This window comes from Copadichromis virginalis, linkage group LG19 (genome assembly GCF_057382275.1).
Source record: "Copadichromis virginalis isolate Kocher_CV1m ecotype Utaka linkage group LG19, C_Virginalis_male_GT1.1, whole genome shotgun sequence".
Classification (NCBI taxonomy): Eukaryota; Metazoa; Chordata; class Actinopteri; order Cichliformes; family Cichlidae; genus Copadichromis; species Copadichromis virginalis.
The window spans coordinates 28515693-28532033 of record NC_140636.1 but is presented as its reverse complement, the minus strand read 5'-3'; the positions used below and the strand labels follow the sequence as shown (position 1 = coordinate 28532033).

General features: G+C 41.9%; 1 protein-coding gene across 9 annotated transcripts in view; it reads left to right on the top strand.

Moving 5' to 3' along the window:
• The window catches only part of meis2a (Meis homeobox 2a), a 79498-nt gene extending 68561 nt beyond the window's left edge, over nt 1-10937 (top strand). For 4 of the 9 annotated variants that reach the window (XM_085442253.1, XM_085442251.1, XM_085442252.1 and 1 more), the window contains 3 exons: nt 3561-3619; nt 5286-5396; nt 9070-10937. In XM_085442253.1, coding sequence (XP_085298379.1) covers nt 3561-3619; nt 5286-5396; nt 9070-9371 — 472 coding nt within the window. In that variant the 3' untranslated portion in view covers nt 9372-10937. Of the gene's footprint in view, nt 1-3560; nt 3620-5285; nt 5397-5838; nt 5937-9069 lie in introns of all 9 variants that reach the window. The other 5 variants (XM_085442258.1, XM_085442259.1, XM_085442256.1 and 2 more) reach the window with 3 other exon arrangements.
• Nucleotides 10938-16341: the final 5404 nt, after the last annotated feature.

Genomic DNA, 16341 nt, shown 5'->3' with positions numbered 1-16341 from the left:
GTAACCTTTGATACTATTATGCTTGTGATGCAGTTGGCTTGCTGCATTAAAGGGGAGCGTTGTAAAATTGAAGGACTCTACTTAAAAAATAAAGTCTCGTGGTATGCTTTAGGATTATGTAAGTTCACTAGTCCATCTATATCTCTTCTTCTGTGCCTGACCAGCTCTTAATCTCAGTCCCCCCACACTCAAGTAACTACAGGCTATAGCAAAACACAGCATGCTAGCCTGTCTCCATCATTCATATCTGCCCACTATGTTCAACTCCTAACAGCTGTAGTAAGTTTAGCTTCTTATATCATTAGGAAGATGGATACCAGGTCTTCCTGTGGAGATGCATTATTGTATCTGCACACAAGCTTGTGCTTTTCAAGTGCGTCTTTCACGCCATCTCAGTGAATAAAAGTGCTTCTGTGAGCCAGCTGGCAGTAGTATGTGAAGAATGTGCTGACATGCATTATACACACATATTGACTGACATGTGCATACATATTAACATGCAAGCTCTAAAGTGTACTTAGCACTGTGAGTGCAGTTTTTGAAACGCAGCTTGAAAATGTGTTTAGGGCCTATTGGCTGGACAAAACCAGTTGCTAATATTAAACAGCAGTGGGCCGCAGCCCCCAACAGCCCACTTTTTCCTGGGGTATTGTACACATTCTGAGCTGTATCCCAATGAATGACCTCCACACGACCCCCTAACCTTGCCTTTAATTATTTGTTTGAAGACAGCACGGAGTTCCCATGCTGAGAGGTACTCTGTGTACTATGTGTGCATGTGTGCGTGTGTGCGTGTCGGTGTTTCTGTGCTCTAACACTGAGCAGAGGCAGGCCATAATAAGCTAGACCACCAGATGTAGATAATAAAACATGGGCTTTGGGTTGGAGGTTTTTTAGCTAGTGTCCCCTGTGAGCCTCCTGTGTTCTGGTTAGCCTATGGACACACTGGCGGTGGTTGTGGTTATGTCCATGGTGTTGATGTGTAGATTTACAGCACACACACACACATACACATTTTAGCAAGTGGCTTAGGAATTCTAAATCCCTGTGGTCAACCTCTGTATCTCTCTCAGGACTTTGGGTCCTCTGATCCATCCATCTGACTGTCCATCTGAGTTGACTGGCCCTCATCTCTGGAGGATTCCTGGTTGTGTTGTTCTAAGCACACTCCATTAGCAGCTCACGGGTGGAGGGAAAACAGTGTTATCTGGCCCAGCTCTGATAATCTCAATTGACTTTACTCAGACCGATAAAAGGTGCTCTAAGGCCACAAGAGGCACCCCCACTCCCCACCCCACCCCCCAACTCTTTTCGGTGCACATCGTCGCCTGCTGGTTACTGTGGCAACTTGTTTAGTGTGCAAAAATAGTCTTTGTGAATCTTTATCGTGACAGTTAGCCAACAGGGAACACTGACAAGAAGCAGGTCCATTTGGGAAAATATCTGAAAATCCACATTTTTCCATACCCCAAGAGCTGTTTGGGTACTAAAAATTAGTAAACACTGGCAGCTAAATGCTTCCCGGCATGCTTACATTTATATATTGTCTGTAAGAAGATGGAAAAACACAAATATAAACAACTATTTTTCCATCTGAAAATGACACTTTGATCCTACTGAGTACTCTCCAGTGCACAGAGTATTTCCTCTGCAGTCACTAGAAACCGTATGGTTGAATTTAGCACCTGGGAAGAACATTCTTAATATTATGTGTTTATGGCTGTGACCCAGAATACGTTAGGTAAGAATGCACATGGTTGTGATTTTGAGCCTGTTGGTGCATCCACAAAGGGAGAAAGCAGGACATATATTTTGGCAAGCCTTACACTCTGTACTTAAAGAGGGGAGTGTGATACGAGGAATGTCTTACTGTTTTCTTGCTCAGCTGGTTTCGATGCTGGAACCGTCTTTCTCCCTGAAGCACCTCGGGCATTTCTTGGAGCATAGCTATCGCGCAATGTTTTGTCCCCTTTGTTCAAAAATACTTCAGAGTTAATAAAAGTTCATTTTTATTCCTCCCTTAAATTGCAAATCATGCGTTACAATAGTATAATTTCCAATACAGCTCTCTCCTTCACTCCATTCCACTCCACCTCTCATCTTCCTCTTTCATTCTCCCTTATTCTCATGTGGGTTTGTTTCATCTTTTTTCTCTCAGGGGCCTGCAGTACCCCATGCGTACCTGCACTCTGGATGCCCCCTGGCAAATGAGCACCACGTCTTTCTTTTCCCAACTGTGCATTTTGTACATTTAACCATGTCACTTTGAGCCGGGCAGATTACAGGCGTTTAAGTTCATTGGAGAAGGTAAGGGCAGGTATCAGGGCTTCATGGGGGATTAGGAACCCAAATTGGTTCCAGCTCTCCCTTCCTTCTAATGACCAGTTCTTTAGCCATATTGATGGTGCCTTGGCCCGTATGTTAGGAGAGGGCAGTAAAGACTTTTTTTTTTCTTCCCTCCACTGTGTTTTTTGGAACTAGCAAAAGACTCCATGCTGGACAGCTCCAACGTGATTTGAAACCCCACTTTAATATCAACCACATGGGGGTACCCCTAGAGCTAGGTCCATGCTATGTTTTCAGGTTTATTAAAGTGAATGAGAGAAAGTCAGAATGAAAAGAGGTGGCAACAGAGGTAAAAAGAAAGATATAAAGGTGGAGAACTTCCTTGGCCTTAGTGGGCAGATTGTGTTTGACACAACCCAAGGCATCCCATTCCAAGTTAAAAAGGTTGCCCCTGGCTGGCAGTCACCTCCAGATGACCTCCGGCTCTACACTGGAAAAGCCACAGGAGCAAGACTGGCTGGGGAGGCTTTGTGGAGGTGCACTTACTCGCTGCTGTGGTGGTGATAAAACTTCAGACAGCCTAATTGATGGGCTCACTGACATAACAATACCTTGTGAAAGCACGGCGTGGCCCATGCCTGGTCCTCATTTCTGGACAGCTGGAAGGGGAGCAGAACCCCCTACAATGCAGCCAGAGTTGGGGGTCCCACAGAGGGGGAGGGAAGAGATGGGGGTGCAATGAAAGGAACCATTTATGTCCTGCATTTTGAACTTAAAGTTCATTTTGAAATTCAAGTATCCCCACAAAAAATAACATTTTGGTGCAATAACTGTAGAAGATGCAGTACATTACATAGAGTTGGTGAGCGTTGGGTAGAACTATAGCAGTAGTGACAGAAAAAAGAAAGCGAGACGGAGAGAGGAATGGATGTGCCATGTTGAGGGTTCTTCTGTGCCCAAGTTGCACTTAATACTTGAGGAATGTCTCCCTGGTGCCCATAGCAACCAAACGTAATCAAAAGCTTTATTAAAAGAGGGGGGAATAGATCATAAGGAACATTAAAAGTATCCCTCACTGGGTTCCCAAGTCAGCAGACAATTGCCCTTTTGTTTGTTGCTGTTGTGTCGTGAGGACTCGGTGGCTAATGTTGCCATTAAGTCATGCAAAACTGTTTTTTCTTTGTGGAGGCTCGTGATGAATCTTTCTGTGTGTGAATGCAGCGTGATTTAACGTTTGCTTTTCTCTTCTCTGTGTTTATTTTTTCCTCTGCCAGGTTTATCAATGCCAGGAGAAGAATAGTACAACCCATGATCGATCAGTCAAATCGAGCAGGTAAAAAAAAAAGGAAAAGACAAACAAAAATTTCAAAATGAAAAAACCCAAACAGACAATCCAGCTAATCTACAGTAGAGTACGGCTTCTTTTCCCTGCATGAAGACACCCTTTCCAAATCCTTTACTGGCAAGCACATTATGCCTGGAGCCCAGATTTTTAGAGGGGTACCCTACACCTACTCCCTCCTCTTCCTCTTCCATCGTTCATTCCCTTTTCCATTTTCTCAATGAGATGTGTTCAGCAGTGGTGCAGGCTGTTTGCTGATTGACTCTAATTGGAGATTTCCCAGTCTAAGTGGCAAGAGAGGTATATTAGCAGTCTCTCTGTGAATTACTAATTGGACACAAGAGGAGTGCCAAAAACGCTAGCAGCAATTTATGAGTTATCTCCCTTCTTTTTTAGGCTATTTTGTTTTTCTTCCTTTTTTTCAGTTAGGTAGGGGGCTTTCCCCTGAAATTTTCTGCTGCATTTTTATTTCCTTCCCTCAAGAATCACTCTTCTTAATTTTGATCTTAAGTAGTCATTCACTGCATTGTAAATATCAAAACCTCTGTGATTTTTTTTAATGGATTCCACCATTATGTCTTGATTTATCCCCCATGCACGAGAGATTTACATTGGTTTAAAAAAAGATGGAACACTTTATATTGGTAAATCACAACACACTGATTTTCCATGTCTAATGTGTTCAGATTTCCAAAAGCACAACCTAGTAGTAGCAAGTATGCCACTATGTGATCCTGCTGAATGTTTCAGTCACCCTAAGCTTCATTGACTTTGGCATTACCAAAAAAGAAAGAAGAAGAAAAAAACAGTAATTCTCGTTTTATGAAGATCCCTACACTCAGGGATGGAGATTGTTCAAACCGACACGAGCCATGATTAAAATGAGATGCACTTACAAATGTGGGCGCCTCTTTCTATACTTATTGCTCTTTTGTGTGGAGTATTTGACAGCCTGCATCCAGTGTGTGCCAATCAGCAATCTCTACTAACACAGCATGACTAACATCTCCCTCTAATCTTTGAGAATTACAGATTATCCAAGATAATTCTGTTATAGTCCCAGAATGCAATGGTTTCTGCAGTCTCCAAAATGCATTAGTTCAATAAGCCTAATAATAAACAAAATAAGATCCAGCTGAGCAAAGATTGCTGCTCTGTCTTCTTTATTATTATAACAGCTAATCAGGTAATTCATCCATAATACATATTAAACGATCTGGCAATTTTGGGATTATCTAAATTTGTATGTTATGTTCTTCTTAAGAAAAGAAACATATACATGTGCTATGGATTTAACAAAATATTTGAAGGCTGAGTCTGGATGAATTGCCTGCCATGGCATAAATTCTTCCCATCCTGTCAAACTGCATGCTTTCTTCTCTCGGTTAGAGAACAATGTGTCTCCCTTGAGCGTGGTTTTGAATGACACTTGCTGCGTGTACGCACAAGTGTTTGTGTGTGCGTGTGTGCTTGCATGCATAAGGACCCACTGTATGCATGTTTGCATGCCACGCGTCAGTCAGTGCTGTCCACAAACATGAGCACAATGTCTTACAGTATGTTTGGGCTGGAGCTGGGACAATTGCTGATTGTCTGGTGTGTTTTCTCTTCTTCTTCCCCCCTTCCTTTTTCATGTCCACATTTTGACTACAATCAGGTTTTCTTCTTGATCCTTCAGTGAGCCAAGGAGCAGCGTACAGTCCGGAGGGCCAGCCAATGGGTAGCTTCGTGCTGGACGGTCAGCAACACATGGGGATCCGACCAGCTGGTAAGTCCATCCGCCTCCTTTCCTTCGTCCGTCTTCCCTCCACCATGCCTGCTTTACCACACAAGAGTTACCAAAGAGCTGAATGACACTGACCCCACTGTCTGCAGCATGAAATGTAGTAACCTCAGCATGGAGAAGGTCTCCCAAGTCAGTCGCATAAACCTAACACTAGTGTGCACCTCAACCACGATAACGCTTGTCTTTAAAAGTCCCCCCCGCCTGCCTTGCTTGTGCTTTTTCTAATCTCATAATCACAACAAATGGGTTTAAGGGAACCAGCAAGAAATGTAAACTCTTAAACCACTTCTTCACATCTTCCTCTTCCCTCATTTTCCATCTAAAGCTAACCAACCTCATCCCTTCTACTAGTTGGTCGTCTCTGACCTCGCTGTGACTCAAACTCCTGCTGATGCTTTTTCTGGCATTTATCTCTTCTTTCTAGGGCCTATGAGTGGAATGGGGATGAATATGGGCATGGATGGGCAATGGCACTACATGTAACCTCCATCTTGTAACTCAAAAAGCAAAGAAAAGGGGGAAGTAAGTACTGGGTTCTTTTCCTTGTTTTTTTCACACGTTGGGGCTGCTGGGTTTTATTTTTATGCTATTTTTTTTCCCAATTCCCTTTCACTTGACCAGCACAATGTCCTCTCACACTGGGCAGAATTTTACAGCAAGCTTGGGCCCCCTTCCTTCCCAGCAACAACTTAGGTAGCCAGAAAGATGCTTTAAATGTAGAGGATAAATTGAAGACTTGAGAAAAAGGGGTAATCATCCTGGGACAGAGAGGACCCGACTTGTGGCGCCAGACAACATGAACAACAACAGAAAAAGGGGGGGGAAGAAACAACCTGGCATGGCATGCACAAATTTATTTATCACAACAGCGCCATCGCTCTCCCCATCTTGGACAGCCAATGCAAATGTTGGACATTTAGGGAAAAAATAACATCTCCTGGGGAAGGGCCTGACAGGGAGAAATTAAGCAGGCTCCAGTGAAGCGATAAAGAAGGAGAAGTGAAACTGTCCTCCGAGTGACATAAATCTGTCTGGGGAAGGATTGATGCCCAAATTATCTTATATGCAAAGACGGGAACACCGCAGTACATTACGGCCCCTGAGCAAGATATACGGGCCGCGGGTGACATGGCCGATTCTTCACTGGGGGTTTGGTTTGAGCTGTGTAAAGGGAGGAATGAGTGTGTGGGGGGGCTGTGTGTTTTGATTATTTTTTACTGGAGGGAGACGATTTGGGGAGCGGGAGGAGGCAGTGAGTGGCCTGACCTGAGACTCGCAGACAAGAGCAGGGAGACACTGAGATAAATTTATAAGGTAGAAGACACAGGCATGCACACTTTGTCCAAAAGGAGGGGGTCTTTTTCACACATACAGATACGGCCTCTCCGAGACACTGTTTTCCTGTCTCTGTCTCTCTTTCACACACATACACACACAATCCCTCTATAGCTAAATGGCGGCAGTCTGATTAAGCTGGCCATTCTGCCACAGTGCTGACATTTGAAAAATCAAGACATATAACATCCCAAAGGCGGCGGGGCAGATGAAATTTTATTTAACACCTAAACTCCCTTGCCCAATGAGGCACAATATAATAACACTTACCTTGATTAAAAGAACCCTTTATATGTAAATGGAGACTGGATTTTCCAAAGGGTCACAGCGGTAATTCTGCCGACAGAGATCATTTCACCCCTCCAGTCCTTGCATTCTCTCTCTCTTCCTCTGCTTCTCGCTGCCTCTCGCACGTTTTATCTCATCCCCTCCTGTCTTTGCTAATGGCAGGAGGGAAAAAAAGAGAGAGAGAGAAGGGAAAATCAGGAAGCAATGTTCCCTAAAACAGCCACACAGAGACAACATTTGCTCAGGTTGGCTAATTCTTAATATAGGGCTATATAATTTTGAGACTATTTAATTACGTAACATACTTTATGCTTCATGACCAATTACATTAATAGCTTAATACAGAGCAATATTATCCTCTCTTGATTTGATTACACAGTCACACAATATGGTATATTTGGTACTTAATTATGGCCAGCCATTGAGCAGGACTACTGTGCCATAACAGAAGTGCGCAGCCAGCTAGGGAGGCAGGCATGCAGAGATGGCAAGGGAGAGAGGCCCAGTCTGTCCTCAGTCATTGTCTTCAGATTTTACCACTCTTGTTAATAAAAGAAGGGGTGGGGGGGTCTAGGATCTACTTAACGGAATGACTGGAGCTTACAAGACTAGAGATTACCAGCTTACAGTGTCAAAAACATCTGCTGGGCCTTTTAACAGGAGCTGTCCTGGATTATATGGAGGTGAGGGCATCCATCATACCCTACTAACACCCTGAATGATTTATTTATTTTATGACCCGAGTAGTGAGGTTTTAAGAGACCTGTTCTGACAAACACTTGCATTTCAAATGAACTGACATGGAAAGGGAGCATTAGAGAATGGCATAGCTTTCAACCAGCGGACTGGCCATTAATCTTGGCCTTTGCTGTCCCTCTCTCCTTTCTGTCCTCCTCCTCTTCCCCTCACCGGGGTCCTCCAGTGTAATTTCTTAATTGCAGTGTTCTAAGGTGGAGGAATGCAGAGAGTGAGCATGCCTAGTGACCTTGCAGCGACCTCTCCCCTCCTATTACAGCTTCTAATCCCCCAGGGGTTCACATTACAAAGCAGGCCAGCCCAGACCCAATCCCAGACCCAGGCCCCCTGGCTCCAGCGGGACCTCCTGCTCACTCGTTTCTCCCCAAGGTCCAGGCCTCTGGACCAGCCTTGTTCCCATACTCCAGTCCCAGGCACCAGGAACAACACCCCCACATTTGACTTTTTTTTTTCTTGCTGATTACAACAAACAGCAATGCGAAAAGCCAAACAGTGGCACTGCTGAGCCAGCCCCGTGTCCTGGGTCGTGTCACAGTATGAGAGATGCAGCATGCTGAGGTCTCTACACATATGAAGTGGAGTCCACCTTAAGAGATATCAGCATAAGCCAACGCCTTTCCGTTTGCTCTCTCTTTCCCCTTTTTTTTGTCTTTGTTACACTGCCTTGCCGCTGTTTGATGAACAACTGGTACTTTTTTTTTTTGCTTGAAATGCTCTTATTCAGAGGCGGAAACAAGCCTTTAATGTTCTCTATATTGGTGATGCAACTAACCGAGACCTAAATTATTTAACGATGTCTTTAAGAGATTCTAAATCAAATATGTGCACAAAGGCACATCCCCACGAGAGAATGCCTGTTCAGTTAGTCACTAAATTCAGCTGGGGAATTGACTCTTCCACTTGTAAAAGTATTAGCACTTCTCCACATCAATACGCCTGCTTGGTTTTCCTCACATCCTCCAGGACTACAGTGTCTGTGGATGACTGAGGATCATTTTCCGACCTGAGACCTGACCACAACGCTATTGGGCATTGTAAACCACTCACCATCGCCTAAAATAGTCTGCTGCAATAATGTCTCTCTTTACTTGTAGGAGCTAAAAGCGCTGCAGTCACAGGCGCAGTGTCATAAAATCTGTTAAGCTCTTTGTTGGAGACGTTGAGTTTAAATTGAATTAAGGTCTGTTAATGGAGAGGGAGCGTGTCAAAGCTGCGGCGAGAAAACAGTTTTAGTGACTGTGTAAATACGTTCTCGTCTTTCTGCCTTTCTTCTCAGGTCTGTCAGGCATGCCAGGGGAGTACGTACCTCAGAGTGGTCCTATGGGCATGAGCATGACCCCGCCCACTTACACCAACCATCATCAGCTGACCTCTCACCCTTCCCAGCTCCGACACGGGCCCCCTTTCCATGCATACCTACCCGATCATCCCCGCGTCCACCACACTCATCACGCCATGCTGATGCACGGAGGACCCTCGTCGCACCCAGGAATGACCATGTCTGCACAGAGACCCCCTTTGCTTTCTCCCGTTGACCCCAGTATTGGAGGACAAGGCCTGGACATCCATGCCCAATAGCATAAGGGAACTTTGCTACGACATCACGACAACAGCAGCTACTACAAGAAACCAATAAGAATAAAAAACAAACAAACAGCAACCAACAATAAATCCTATTTTGAGACTATTTTTAAGAATAAGAAGCAAACCCTTTTGACCAGAATTTGACACGAACGAAACAGAATTCCAGATGAGCTGTGATAATTCTTTTCTTTTTTTTTCTAACTTGTCAATTTTGTTACTTTCATCCAAACGGAGGACCAAGCTGACAAGAACACTTTGTAAAGTCTTGGGCTTTTGGTAAAGATCAACAGAGGATGTTTTGACATACGTGTGCAAAGAACGGACAGACGCACCCGCTCGAAAAAAAGCAAAACACACACACTTTTCTCACACTCACGCACCGTCATAAACACGTTCAGTACACATTCATGTGATGCTCTCAAACGCTTCTATAAGATCACTCTGGAAGATTTAAAAAAGAGAAGAAAAAAAAAAAAAGAAACAACAGAAAGACTCCAAGAGTTATAACTACTGTAGTATAAAAGTATAGATAAATAAGTTAAAACTTGTGCATTTTTTTTGTTGATCACATGGTTTCTGTTTCCTGAGCTAGTTTTAGAATTAAAGGTTAACCTTTTCTCTCTCACACTGTGTGTGCTCCTTCCTGGAGGAGAAACTGTCTCGCAGCACAGCACTATTAAAGAAAAAAAAATAAGAAGATGGAACATCTCAAAAAGGCTTCAAACCACAGAGGGCAATCAGGTCCTGTCCCCCATAAGAACAGGGCATGATGGGAAAAGGCTGCTAAATGACACCGGATCTCTCCAGAAGATTCAGTTTGAACATTTGTCATGCCCCTCTCTCTCTTTTTCTTGTTTTTGGTTCATGAATGAATGTTGCCCTGTAGGTTTTAAAGAAAAAAGAGTTCGTTGTTTGAATTGCCCAAGCACTGGATTGTGTTGGTTTTATACATTTTTATTTTAATATTATTTTATTTTTTTTGTACCCTGGACTCTCATTGATGAAGAGCATTTTGAAGGAAGCTTAATAGTGGAAAAGCAACATCCTGCAGCGCTTCTTTATCTGTGGATCAACATTCTTGCCATAAGGACAATGCTGACACAAATGTTGATTCTGTGGCACTGGAGAAGCATTTGATGGTTGATGCACCAAAAAACCTGAAACACACACACACACACACACGCATACACACACACAAAAAAAAGAAAAGAAAAGAAAAAAAACTTAAATTATGAACTCAATGCTTTTGGGAGAAAAAAGCTGAGAGAATATTGTAACAAACTTCGTACAGAGTTCAGTCTATTAATTGTTTCATGTTAGATATTCTATGTGTTTACCTCAATTGAAAAAGAATGTTTTTGCTAGTTTCAGATCTGCTGTGGCATTGATATTGTATGTCCATGAATTCCTTCCTTTTTCAGCACGTGTTCCTCACTAGATGATAAGATGCCGTCTCCCTTAAGCTTTGTCAAAAATACATTAAATACTTGTATGAGGACTGTGACGTAATGTTTAAAAGGTGTTCAGTCACAAATGCTGTAATAAATATTTCATTTTTGATTTTTGTTAGCTTTTTGTGTGATTAACTGTGTTGCATACAAGTCTTAATTCACGTACCCATTTTAACAGAACACAATTAATTGGTTTATTATTATTATAACTCAGAAACCCTTTTTTGTATATATATTGTTGCCTGTTGAATTTATTTTTGCAAATGGTCATAAAAATACACCATTTCAAACTTTCTTCCAGCACTCTGTTTGCAATAGCTTGTTTTAACCAGACTGCCCGTTTGAGTGCCCTCTTAAACTGACAATAACAAATTGTGGTTGAAATACATCTTCCCATGGACATTTATTTAGGCACACAAATATGCCCTCCGCGTAATAAATTACTGACAAATGCAAATAAAGTGTGCAAATTGCAGAGCAAATTCAACACCAGCCCATCTCAGACTTAGAAGGCTATTAGCAGTTAAGTGGAGGTGCATTTAAAAGAAAGAAAGAAAAAAGGCTGACAGTGGCCTGGACTTATTGATAAGCATAAACAAAACGTTTTAAAGGGCATGTATTTTTATTTTATGTATTTATTTATTTTTCTAAAGATATCCAACATGAGGAAAGTGACTATGAACTGAGTGGAAGTGAATTAGTTTAAATATTTAAAAAAAACCCAGTAAAAATAGAAATAATAAAAAAGCCAGGGTTTTCCCTGTACCCTCCAAAAAAAAAAAAAAAAAAAGTCCACATAGATTCACCTTTTAAAGTCTTCCTACTTATTCTAACAACAGAGCAATGATTTGTTCCCACAATAATTGCCTCTTCGGTCAGAACCATGGCGGCCCTCTGTATGTGCTTTGTGCTAATTTCTGCCGTTTTGCAGCGCCGCCTGTCGGTCTAATCGGGCAATGTCGTCCAGGAGTACAGAGATGGGCTTTGAGGGCTATCTCTTCTCTCTTGTCTCTATCCCTGCGCCGGTGTTCGCCCGCGGCCACCCAAGTCATAGCCTTAAACCAGAAATGACAACATAACTTTGGCTGAAACATTTTCTGTCCTTTACTTTCTTGCACTGGATTCAGGGCTATAAGTATGTTTCAACTCCTACATTTTTTTTCTCTTAATTATCATTGCAAACTATTTTTTAATCTTGTTATTATGTGTGAAGCAACAAATATAGTGTATGGAAAATTATAGGTATTATTATTATTATTATTATTGAATTTTACTGTTTATTTTGCACACTAACCAAACTGGCTTAGGATTCTCTTTTTTCTTTTTAAATTTTTAATTCTTTATTTCTTCTTGTGTTGTCGTTGTTATAGAGATTTTTCTTTTTTCTTTTTTTTAAGATTTTCGATTTATTTTTTGTGGGTTTAAATATTAACCGAGCCCTTTTTTGCGTTTTATTTTTATTCAGATATTATAATTTATCGTAAAAAAAATGATGGGTCTTTTTTTATACATTATTGCTTAAATTTGTTTGTTTGTGACGCATTTGCAGGCCTAAACAGGTTTTTAACTGTTGACTTTAGTTTTTTATTATGTATTTTCTCCGGTTTTGCACATCGCATATTTCCACTCTCTGCATGGAAAGTCCTTTTTTTTTTTTTTTTTTTAAATCCAGCATTGACAGATTATTATTGTTTAGCTATTTATCGTTCATATATTTTGGCCTGCACGACAATCCAAAAGCAATATTTCCTTTTAGGTATTTCCCCCCTCTTTTAATTGGTTTAAACGATTCCCAGGTTGTCGGTGAAAAATTGTTTTAATTGCAGACACCATACCTGAAGAGATAATCGTTATTTAACAATATTTTTTTTCCAATTCGGAATGCTGGGCCTTAACCAGGCAGAAGAAAAAAAATTATTAGTTTTACACCAAAGTCTAGTTTGGTGTATCTTCTTTTGTCGACTATTTAAAACCTAAAAGCCCTTTTTGTTTTTTTTAGTGGTCTATTATTCTGTGGATAAAACGGAAGGAAGAAACCCTTCGTTTTGTGCGGAGATTATCAGATGAAAAAGAGAGAAAACGTGAGGATTACTGTGGATGGAGAGGATTTTAATATTAATAGTTTTTTTTCTTTTCTCCCCCCCCCCCCTCGTCCCGACCCCTCCTCCCCCCCCCCTCGTCCTCCTCCTCCTCCTCCTCCCTCCCCTCTTCCCCGATGAGACAGAAGGTAGATTGCCTCTGCTGCTTTCCTTTTGCCGATTCGGTGTGACAGGGATGATGGATGATCCAGCCGAGCTAAACAACTCCACCCCTTCATCTCCTCCCTGTCAAAGCCAGTCCGGGCCGCTGCTGCAGGAATAAAATAAGGAATATATTCCCTCTGCACTGCTGCACAATGCAGCCCGTTCCTCTGGAAGACACTCTCCTCCCGTGCAACAATATTAAAAGTCCACACACCCAGTTCACCCGCTAGAAACACTGAGTGCGTTACAGAGGCAACATGTTAATAATACTCATGTTATTGGATATGTTTGCGTGTGCGTGTGTGTGTGTTTGTATATGTGTGCGTGCGCGCTTCTTGCAGAGCATCTGGTAAAGTGGGGTTTATGATCTAAGAGAGACGACTGCAAATATATATTTTTAGATACACAAGTGGATCTGTTGGCAGCGACGGGGGGGGGAGCGCGTTAGAAAAGTTTTGCTTCTTCTTTGTTGTTCTTTCAAATTGCTGATTTGGATAGTGGTCGTAAAAATGAACGCTTACGCAGGGACTGAGTGTCCTTCGCTGTGCAGCTGGCTCTCCCCAAAATGGCTTGCTCTGGGGGACAGGGACAGTTTTTTGTTTTTTTTTTTGTTTTTTTAAGTTTCAGTTTTCTGTGTGTGTAGGCCCATGAGTGTGTGTACGCATGTGTGTGTCTGTGTGTTGCCCTCCTTTTCTTCCTTTTTTTTTTTTTAACATTTCAGCAGTTTTCTCTCCTCTTGCCATAAGGTGTTTCTATGACTACGTTATGTAGGCCTGTGCGAGGCGGGTCAGATGCGGGGGTCCCTGGGAGAAAAGGACCGCATTTGGCTGATCATTTATCAATGTCAACCGCATAATGATTCTCCCTGCAGTCCCCCTATTGATGAGGATAATTACATTAGCTCAGAGTGACTGATCAATAAAGCCCAGGGAAAATGGTTTATTATAGCACCACCGAAAAGGCTTTCTGGACAACCCAGTCTCACGGCAGTGCCCCCCCCCCCCCCCCCTTTTTTTTTTTTTTTTAAAGAAGACTTGGTTGTTTTTTGCAATCCAAACTCAGCAAAGGCAACTGTGTGAGTCCAAACTTCATCTATCCGTCGAGTTCACATTGTGTTTTTAACTTCTAATGCTTATTGCCCCCTTTTTCTCAGTACTGAGATGTGATATACTTTCACATTTTATTTTCCTATACGTGAAGCATTTCCTTTTGGCATAAAATAAATAAATAAAAAAATACACGAATTTGCACACCAGGAAATAGCTCACCATGTAGAAACCACTCAATTTTCAAGCCAACTAGCAGGGGAATGGCGCATAAAGACGCATGCATTCATATCTTACGCGATTAATCAAAAGTCAGGCTGCGTTAAGAACCAAATGCTCCCATCTACCTGAACTGAGCTGTGATTTCACATACACCTCCCTTTTCGTGTAATGCATTTTGTCTGGGTGTTGGATAAGCAAAACACGCGCTCAAATGGCAGCAACACCTGATATGGCGTAAAAGTCAAGCCGGCCTTGAGGAGAAAGTCTTCAAATGAAAAGCAAACAAAAGAGAAAAAAATTAGCACACGGAACCAAACAGAAATAACCAACAAAGACAACCAGTAAATGCATTTCTGACCTCTTTCCCCGTCCCCATCTCTCCGCCCCACCACTCTTTCTCTCTCCTTCTCTCTCTCCTCGTGTGTGTATATGTGTGTGTTCTTTAATTGTCAACAACTTATCCCCTGCAGGAATGTTGCAAACTCTTTCGCCTTAATTCTCCGTGGTGCTCTGCGCCAGCTCCCATTTACCGCTGATGAACGTGTCTGCAGGAGACAGCTCCATTATCTATTTATCATTTATGATACTATTTCCTCAGACAATAGGAGAAGAAACGCGCCCGCAGATAGTCCCACTGATGACTCCTCACTGGCCTTCTGCGATATTTACTCGACGGCATTTTTGATCAATAGAAAATTTGGATTTTTGTCTTAAATAAAAATAAATAAATAAATAAATAATAAATAAAAATCTCTGGAATATTGAAATTAAACATAGCATTTTATATAAATATATTTTTTGCTGCAAAAAAAATGCAAATAAAAAAAGAGCATCATGGCTTATATTTTTATGAGGACCACCTTAAAAAAATCTTCAAGTGTCCGGGTGATATTCACGATTGTTTGCTTGCCCGCTACAGGAATAAGAGGCGATTTTTTTCACACTTCAATGATACTTGTCTTCTTAAAAAAGAGTGACTGCCACTCCCCTCAACACACATACACAACCCCTCTCCAATGCACACTCACCCTGCAAAAAGGAAATCTTAATGATGCGAATGTTATAAATAGTCAAATAACATAGCTATGGGGGGTTGGAATTAGCAGAAACTGAAAATTGCAATGGCCAGTGCTGAGGCTGCTGGAGAGGCAGAAAAGACGGCATGTTAGTGCAGAATAAATAAGGCGCAATATAAAGGGAAATAGCCGAAGTTTAGTCAAGCCTTGAGGTACTCAAACCTTCATTTCAATCAGTTAAGATTTAATTAGGCAAGCCGCTGGCCTCCTTTTCCCCCTCCTCCTCCTCATTATATTCCCTTTTCCAGCACCGTGTTACAATGGCCCCAAGGTTGTCAACGTTTGACCGGTTTTTCAGTGAAATAATCACGGTTTATGGCTTGAGAGCCCATAAGATTGGGGTATAAATATGGCATTATTCCATTATGAAACGAAAGTCCTAACACTGAGTGGCGCAAATATCGATTCTCTTAATTTATGGGTTGTTTTCGTAAGTAGATTTTTTTTTATTCCTAATTTCCTTCGGTTATTTTGAGAGCTTAAAAAAATGGTTAGAAATATCTTGCGGGAGGCCGAGGGCAGCAAAGTGAGACATTTCACAAGAACTGTAAATAACAGAAGAGGGCTGAGGGAGAAGCAGGGGGAGAGAAGCGTGGATGCGCACACATAGTGGATTTTGTAAAATATGAAATTTCTCCGGGTTATTGATTAATGTGCATATTTCTAAAGGCACGATGCGCATTTCAAATCCATTAAATAACTTCAATATAATGTAGATGTTCTCAAGCGAGAGAGAAAAAGAGGGAGAGGGAAGGAGCGCGATCTGGAGACCCCCTCCCCACCACACCCTTGGGCGCAGTGTTATTACATGATGGCGACCCCTTCTGGGGGCCAGAGTAAATGTATTTATGGAAAGAGAGGAAGAAGAAGCGGTTTCTATGTCTTTCTCTTTGAGAGACATCAGCGTTCATTCGTTCATTTCCATT